General features: G+C 39.0%; 1 protein-coding gene across 1 annotated transcript; it reads right to left on the minus strand.

The window, feature by feature from the left end:
- Positions 1–7,233: 7,233 nt before the first annotated feature.
- On the minus strand, positions 7,234–8,372 carry LOC110584228 (40S ribosomal protein SA). The gene is made up of 2 exons (XM_021694259.2): positions 7,674–8,372; positions 7,234–7,563 (listed from the first exon to the last, which is right to left on the minus strand). The coding sequence occupies exons 1-2, from the start codon at positions 8,298–8,300 to the stop codon at positions 7,303–7,305; spliced, it is 888 nt and encodes a 295-aa protein (XP_021549934.1). The 5' UTR covers positions 8,301–8,372; the 3' UTR covers positions 7,234–7,302.
- Positions 8,373–8,627: the final 255 nt, after the last annotated feature.

Genomic DNA, 8,627 nt, shown 5'->3' on the forward strand with positions numbered 1-8,627 from the left:
GCTTTGGTAATTAAGACAATTGAAGTATCAAAAATTAAAGTAAAAATTTCAGTATCTAATTTAAAATGTCAATATCATATCAAATTACCATATTTTCCTCTCTTCCCATCAGAAGCTTGTAACAGGGATGGGGTTGTGGTCTCTTTACTCTTCTATCACCTCTGTGTCATGCTGGTGGAGAGTCTCCAGGATGAACATAGAGTAAATCGGGATAGAGGAAAGGAGGCCAAGTGCTTTCTAATCAGAGCTATTAAGATTCCTCTATCACTCACTTCTCTGAAGGATTCTCATTCTTCACCTCCTCTAGGGTTCACTTCTTGCTCATTCACTGAACTCTTGCAATGCCCCTACAAATCCTGCTTTAAAAAAACATAATTACTGAATTTTTCTTGCTCCACAAGGTTGCCCTCTTGGCTAGTTATTTTGAAGACCATTCAGGCTACCTTCCATAGTATCCACTCACCCACACATATGCCCACAGAGGGACTGTCTCACTGCAACCCTCTGCCTCTTCTGGCTACTTTCTTACCTTGGGAAGTTCACAATAAAGAAGCAATCACCAATTTCTAAGACTGTGTATGTTTCTGTTCATGTCCTGAGAAGAAAGGCTCAACTCTTTCACAAAATCTCTCAAAGCATTCTTATTTGGTGTATCAATCTGTATTTAATACTTTATGCAACTTGGCTCACATGCAACCAGGGGACAGGGTCCCAATCTCTCCTTGCAGAGATACCCTATGTCTCTGAGTATCTCCTTTGGCTATCCCCTCTATATCCTCCATCCCGAATTCTCCATGGTGGCTATAGGCTAAAACCTCATTACTATATGCCACTCCTATCTAATTTATTTTATGTTAACCTGCACAAACTCAAGGTTTCTAGCCTTTTTAAAAACATAGGCTCATTGTGAGAATGACCGTGTACATCCTAGAACTGTTTTGCTAACTTTAAGAAGGCTTGGAAATTGGATTATTCGTTTTTAGGTATTGAGTTGTAGAAGTTCTTTATTTTGGATACTAGCCCCTTATCAGAGATGTCATTTGCAAATATCTTCTCCCATGCAATAGGTTATCTTTCAGTTTTTTTATTGTTTCCTTTGATGTGCAGAAGCTTTTTATTTTGATGTGGTCCCAATAGTTCATTTTTGCTTTTGTTTCCCTTGCTTCAGGAGATCTATCTAGAAAAATGTTGGATGGCCAATGACAGAGACATTATTGCCGGTGCTCTCTTTTAGGATTTTTATGATTTCAGGACTCATATTTAGGTCTTCGATCAATTTTGAATTTATTTATTTATTTATTTTTATTTATTTATTTTTTTAAAGATTTTATTTATTTATTTGACAGAGAGAGACACAGCAAGAGAGGGAACACAAGCAGGGGGAGTGGGAGAGGGAGAAGCAGGCTTCCTGCCGAGCAGGGAACCCGATGCAGGGCTCGATCCCAGGACTCTGGGATCAAGACCTGAGCCGAAGGCAGACGCTTAACGACTGAGCCACCCAGGTTCCCCTGAATTTATTTTTATATATGATATAAGAAAGTGGTCATTTTTTTCCTTGTAGCTGTCCATTTTTCCCAACATTATTTGATGAAAAGACTTTTTCCCATTGCATATTATTGCCTTTTATGTAAAGTTTTAGTTGACCATATAATTGTGGCTTTATTTCTGGGCACTCTTTTCTGTTCTATTAACCTATATGTCTATTTTAGTGCCATTACCATACTGTTTTGATTACTACAGCTTTGTAGTATATCTTGAAATCTGGGATTGTGATACCTCCAGGTTTGTTCTCTTTTTTCAAGATTGCTTTGGATATTTCAGGTCTTTTGTGTTTCCATACAAATTTAAAGATTATTTGTTATAGTTCTGTGAAAAATGCTGGTGGCATTTTGATAAAGATTGCATTAAATTCATAGACTGCTTTGAGAAGGATGGACATTTTAGCAATATTTGTTCTCTCATTCCATGACCATGGCATATCTTTCCATTTGTGTCATCTTCAATTTCTTTCATCAGTGTTTTACAGTTTTCAGAGTATAAATCTTTCACCTCTTTGGTTAAGTTTATTCCAAAGTATTTATTGTTTTTTTGCTGCAACTGCAAATGGGACTGTTGTCTTAATTTCTCTTTCTGCTACTTTTTTATTAGTGTCTAGAAGTGCAACAAGGGGTGCCTAGGTGGCTCAGTCAATTAGGCATCCAACTCTTGGTTTCAGCTCCATTCATGATCTCGGGGTGGTGGGATCAAGCCCCATGTTGGGCCCTGTGCCCAGCACACAGTCCGCTTGTCCCTCTCCTTCTGCTCCTCTCCCTGCTCATGCTCTCTCTCTCTCTCCATCTATTTCTAAAGTGAATAAATAAAATCTTTTTTAAAAAAAGAAATGCAACAGAATTCTGTGTATTGATTTGTATCCTTTGACCTTACTGAATTCTTTATCAGTTCTAGTAGATTTTTGGTGGAGTCTCTAGGGTTTTCTAGATAGAGTATCATGTCATCTGCAAATAGTGAAAGTTTACCTTCTTCCTTACCAATCTGGATGCCTTTTATTTCTTTTTTGATTGTTGTGACTAGAACTTTCAGTACCATATTGAATAAAAGTTGTAAGAGTGGACATCCTTGTCTTGTTCCTGACCTTTAGGGAAAAGCTCTCAGTTTTTCCCCATTGAGGATGATGTTTGCTGTGGGTTTTCATATAAGGCCTTTATTATGTTGAGGTACATTATCTCTAAACCTACTTTGTAAATAAATGGATGTTGTACTTTGTCAAATACTTTTTTTGCATCTATTGAGAGGATCATACGGTTTGTATCATTTCTATTATTGATGTGATATATCACGTTGATTGTTCTGTGAATATTGAACCACTCTTGCATCTCGGGATAAATCCCACTTGATTGTGGTGAATGTTTTTTAAATACATTGTTGGATTTGGTTTGCTATTGTTTTGTTGAGGATTTTTGCATTTATGTTCATCAGGGGTATTGGCCTGTAAATTCTCTTTTTTTGTAGTGTCTTTATCTGGTTTTGGTATCAGGGTAATGTTGGTCTCCTAGAAAGAATATGCAATGTTTCCTTGCACTTCTATTTTTTGGAGTAGTTTGAGAAGAATAGGTATTAACTTTTCTTTAAATGTTTGGTAGAATTCACCTATTGGGCCATCTGGTCCTGAACTTTAGTTTTATTGGAGTTTTTTGATTATTGATTGAATTTCATTGTTGGTAATCAGTCTGTTCAAATTTTCTAATTCTTCCTGATTCAGTTTTGGTAGTTTATATGTTTGTAGGAAATTATCCATTTCCTCTAGATTGTTCAGTTTGTTAGCATATAATTTTCACCCATATTCTCTTAACAATCCATGCCACAGAAATAAAAAGGATTGTATTTCTCCTCTTTCATTTTTGATTTTGTTTGAGTACTCTCTCTCTCAATTTTTTTGATCTTTTTTACAAAGAACCAACTTCTGGTTTTATCAATCTGTTCTATTGTTTTCTTGGTTTCTATTTTGTTTATTTCTGATCTAATATTTATTATTTCCTTCCCTCTACTGGTTTTGAAGTTTTTCTTGTTCTTTTTCTAGCTGCTATAGGTATAAGGGTAGATTGTTTTTGTCTCTATGTAGTTTTTGATTTCCTCCTCGATTTCTTGGTTGACCTATTCATTATTTATTAGTATTTAACCTACATGTATTTGTGCTCTTTCCAGATTTTTTCTTGTGGTTGATTTCTAGTTTCATAGCATTGTGTTTGGGAAAGATGCATGATAAGACATGAATTTTTAAAAACCTGTTGAGACTTGTTTGGTGGCCTAACATATGATCTCTTCTGAAGAATGTTCCGTGTGCCCTTGAAAACAGTGTGTAGTCTGCTATTAAGATGGAATGTTTGGAATGTATCTGTTAGATCCATATAGTCCAATGTGTCATTCAAAGCTATTGTTTCCTTGTTGGTTTTTTTTTAGATGATTGATCCATTGATGTAAGTGGGGTATTAAATTCACCTACTATTATTGTATTACTATTGATTACTTCCTTTATATTTGTTACTGTATGTATGTGGGTGCTCCCGTGTTGGGTACATAAATATATAAGTTTGTTATATCTTCTTGCAGGATCGTTCCCTTTATGATTATATAATGTCTTTCTTTGTCTCTTGTTACAGGCTTTAATGACTATTTTGTTCCATATAAGCATTGCTATCTCGGCTTTCTTTTGACATTTATTTTGCATGATAAATGTTTTTCCATCCCTTCAGTTTCAATCTGCATGTGTCTTTCAGTTTAAAATGAGTGTCAGGAGGCAGCATATGGATCGGTCTTACTTTATTATCATTTTGTCACACTGTGTTTTGATTGGGGCACTCAGTCCATTTACATTCAAAGTAATTAGTAATAGGTATGTATTTATTGCTATTTTGTTAATTGTTTTATGGTTTTTGTATTTCTCTCTGTTTCTTCTCTTGCTCTCTTCTCTCACAGTTTGTTGGCTTTCTTTAGTGATATATTTAGATACTTTTTCTCTTAATTTTTGCGTGTCTATTACTGGTTTTTGGTGTGTGGTTACCATTAGGTTTATATATAATATCTATGCACATAGCAGTTTATATTGACTTAACAATCACTTACATTTGAACTTTCAAAAAGCACTAAAGTTTTAGTCCTCTCTCACCCACATTTTAGGTATAGGATGTCATACTTTACATCCTTTTAGTTTGTGAACACTTTGACTGATTTGTATAGATTTACTTAATTTTAATGTTTTTGCGATTCCTGCTTTTCTTACTTCTGCTTATTGTCTTTCCTTTCGACTCAGAGTCCCCTTTAACATTCATTGTAAGGCTGGTTTAGTGGTGCCTAATTCCTTTGATTTTTGTTTGGGAAATTCTGTTTCTCCTTCTATTCAAAATAAAAGGCTTGATGGATGGAATGTTCTTGGTTTCCTTTTAGCACTTTGAATATATTATACCACTCTCTTCTGGCCTGTAAAATTTCTGTTTTAAAATCAGCTGATTGCTTCTTTGGGATTTCTGTTGAATGTAACTGTTTTCTATTCTCTTGCTGCTTTTAAAATTCTTTCTTTATCACTACTTTTTGCCATTTTAATTACTGTATGTCTTAGTGTGGACCTCCCTGGTTTGATTTTGTTGGGGGCTTTCGGTGCTTCCTGGTTTTGGATTTCTATTTCCTCCCCAGATTTGGGAAGTTTTCAACTTGAAATAAATTTTCTGTCCACTTTTCCCTCTCTTGTCTTTCTGGGATCCCTATAATATGAATGTTAATATGCTTGATGTTGGCAATGAATTGCTTTAATCTATTTTCATTTTTTATTACTGTTTTTTCTCTCTCCTGTTCAGCTTGATTGCTTTCCATTACTCTGATCCATTCTTCTGCTACCTCTAGTCTACTATTAATTCCTTTAGTGTATTTTTAATTTCAGTTATTGAATTCGTCATTTCTGATTGGTTCTTTATGTTTTCTGTCTCTTTCTTGAGGGTCTTACTGAGGCTCTCCACTCTTTTCTCAAGCCCAGTGAGTATCTTTATGACCATTATTTTTAAATTTTCTATCGGGCATATTACTTATCTCCATTTCATTTAGTTCATTTGCTGTGATTTGGTCCTATTTTTTCGTTTGGAACATATTCCTCTGTCTCCTTATTTTGTCTCTCTGTGTCTGTTTCTATGTGTTAGGAAAGTCAACGATGTTTCCCGCCCCTGAAAGTAGTGGCCTTATGAAAAAGAGGTCTGTATTGCTGTGTCCCCTGTTTACCAGAACTTGGCACTACAACGGTGTCTCCTCTATGTGTTTTAAACACTCCACTCTTGTGGCAAGGCTGCATTTGCCTTCAGTCCAATCATGTGCAATGCTTCTCTTTGCCTGTTGTGGGCAGGGTTTGGTCCCTGTGTTGTTAGTGGGCCAGTCTGGGGCCCCCCTGGGCTTGAGTTGTCAGACTAGGCATTTGCCAGATTTGTGGTCGCAGGGAACTACAGGGTGTTTTCCCTGTGTTGTCACCTGAGAGGTTTTCGTTGATGGGCGGGGGTCTGCAATCAGATCAGATGTGTGCCCTCAGCCCACTACTAGAACAGCAGTGGGGCTGGTGTGTGTGGTTTTCCTTCCCTGTCCCTTTGACAGGAGTCACTTTACAGTGGTGCTGACCCTGATTGGGGCTGCTTGCACACTGCCAGGCTTGTGGTGCTGCTTTGATGGGCTCCCACAGAGGGCATGTTGAAGGCATGATAGTGGGTGCACAGGAGAACGCAGGGGCGGGGTGCATGGTGTTTGCAAGTTTTGTGCTGGACTCTTATGGGAGGGGACCTATAGCTACTTTGGAAAACTGCTGCAGGTGAGTTGGGGGCAGATCCACAGAAAAGTGTGGGTTCAGGGCACACTGTGGGCAAGCTAGGTGGAGAGTGTTCTAGCTGACCTGGTTCCCACAGATGTCTGTGTATCTAGGCTGGGGGATGGGCAAGGGAAATGGCACCCCCACTCTTTTGTTCTGAAGTTTCCCACAGATTCCTGCCTCTCTAGCACATGCTATGAGATTAGTGAATAGATCTTCCCACATCCCCCAGGTGTTTTTCAAACTGCTGCTTCTGTGCTTTATCTCAGTGGGGTTATTTGTTGTATTATCTCTTTAAGGGTGGAGACTGGGTTTCCTATGTCATCCAGCTCTTCTAGAGCTGAGCCTGCTAATTTTTCAACTCCCAAGTGTTAAGCCCTGCTGATTTTAAGAACTCAGTGAAGTTAAGCCTCTCTGGTTTTTAAACCCAAATGTTATGGGGATTCATCATCCCAGTGCAGGTTCCCAGTGCTTGAGGTGTTTGGTGTGGGGTCTGCTCCTTTTCCCTCTCTGCACTCACCACATCCCTTCCTCTTCCAGAGACAGTCCCATGGGTCCGTCTGGCTTCCGACCATTATTTTCACTGTGGCTCCTTCTCTATGATTAGCTGTAGCGAGTCTGTTCTCCCAGTCCTTGAGCCATTTTCTGGGTTATTTACACAGATGTGGGTGTAATCCTTGGTGTATCCATGGGATAAGGTGAGCCTAGGATCCTCCTATTCTGCCATCTTCCCCCTAAATTTTAAAAATAATATTAAAGGATATTTTATTCCATCATTTTTCCATTTCATTCATCAACTATTGCATAGAGGTTTATTAATGCTTCCCATGAACATTGTGAACTGTTTTCTCCTTATAATTCACTTGATTTTTTTTTTTTTTTTTTTTTTCGACTTTTACAAACTGTTTATTTTCCGTCAACCTTTTCCATTTCTATTTCCATTTTGTTTGCCTTTGTGGAAGACCAGCTTAAGACCACTCAGTGGTTGTTCCTACCCATTCAGTGGCCTGAGCAGTGGGAGCTGCAGACCAGTCTTCAGTGGCCGGCTGGGCGCTCCAGTCTTCAGTAGGGAACTGCTGAATAGGCACCGAGGGCACCTGCACGCCTTCAGACCAGTCTGCAACTTCAGGCTGAGTAGCAGTGAACTCAGGAGCTGGAGCCGTCCATTCACCCTGAAATTCCTCCTTGGTCACAGCCTTTTCAGCAGCGGCCTGCTCTTCCTTTTCAATCTGGTTAAGGAAAAAAAAAAAAGTTTATAGAGACAAATTTTATTTCGAAGAAGCAGACCAAGATGTCTGATTTGCTTATGTGACCACAGGCCTTTGTGGAGGAAGCTTACCTCTTCAGGATCTCTGTAGAAGTAGAGATCAGGCATGACCTCCCACGGGTGTTCTCGGGAAATGGTGCCACGCATGCGCAGAACTTCCCTGGCCAGCATCCACCACATCAGACCCACTGAGTGGGCTCCCTTGTTGTTGCAAGGGATGGCAATGTCCACGTAGCGCAGAGGAGAGTCTGTGTTACACAGAGCAATGGTAGGCAGGTTAACATAGGACGCCTCTGTAAGAGGCTGGTGGTCAGCCCTGGGATCAGTAACCACCAGCAGTCTCGGCTCCCGGAAGGCTGCCTGGATCTGGTTAGTGAAGGTTCCAGGAGTGAAGCGGCCGGCAATAGGAGTGGCTCCGGTAGCAGCAGCAAATTTCAGCACAGCTCGCTGGCCAGTATTCCTGGATGATATGACACTGACATCAGCTGGGTTTTCAATGGCAACAATGGCACGAGCTGCCAGCAGAAGCTTCTCCCAGGTTCTCTTCAGATTTATGATGTAGATACCATCACTTTTCCTTTTGTAGATGTACTGTTCCATTTGAAAGTCAAGGTTGGTGCCACCTAAGTGGGTTCCTGCTGCAAGGAATTTGAGGACATCCTCCTCCTTCATTTGCAGGACATCAAGGGCTCCGGACATTGTGAAAGTTTCCCTTTAAGTTACGACGGAAACGCAAAACAACGCCGTATGGACCCTTCCCTGAGTAGCTCGGAAAGGCCACTTGATTTTTATTATATGTAATTTAAGCCATGTTAATGAGTACATAGAGGTTTGGGATTTGAAATATTTATAATTACTTCGTTATTATGAAATGTCCATCTTTATATCTAGTTTCTTACCTACGATTAATGGATTTGTTTTTGTTCAGGCTTTACATTGATATATCTTTCTCTAAAATTTTCTGTCAACCATCCTGTATCTTTATTTTTCATTCTTTTTTTTTTTAAAGATTTTATTTATTTATTT

The sequence above is a fragment of the Neomonachus schauinslandi genome, chromosome 2, assembly GCF_002201575.2.
Source record: "Neomonachus schauinslandi chromosome 2, ASM220157v2, whole genome shotgun sequence".
NCBI lineage: Eukaryota > Metazoa > Chordata > Mammalia > Carnivora > Phocidae > Neomonachus > Neomonachus schauinslandi.

Bases quoted from the DNA above. Each gene is read 5' to 3' on its own strand.
- LOC110584228 (XM_021694259.2), bottom strand. From the start codon at position 8,300: ATGTCCGGAGCCCTTGATGTCCTGCAAATGAAGGAGGAGGATGTCCTC. The intron at 7,564-7,673 runs GTAAGCTTCCTC...TTCCTTAACCAG, and splicing joins TCTACAGAGATCCTGAAGAG to ATTGAAAAGGAAGAGCAGGC.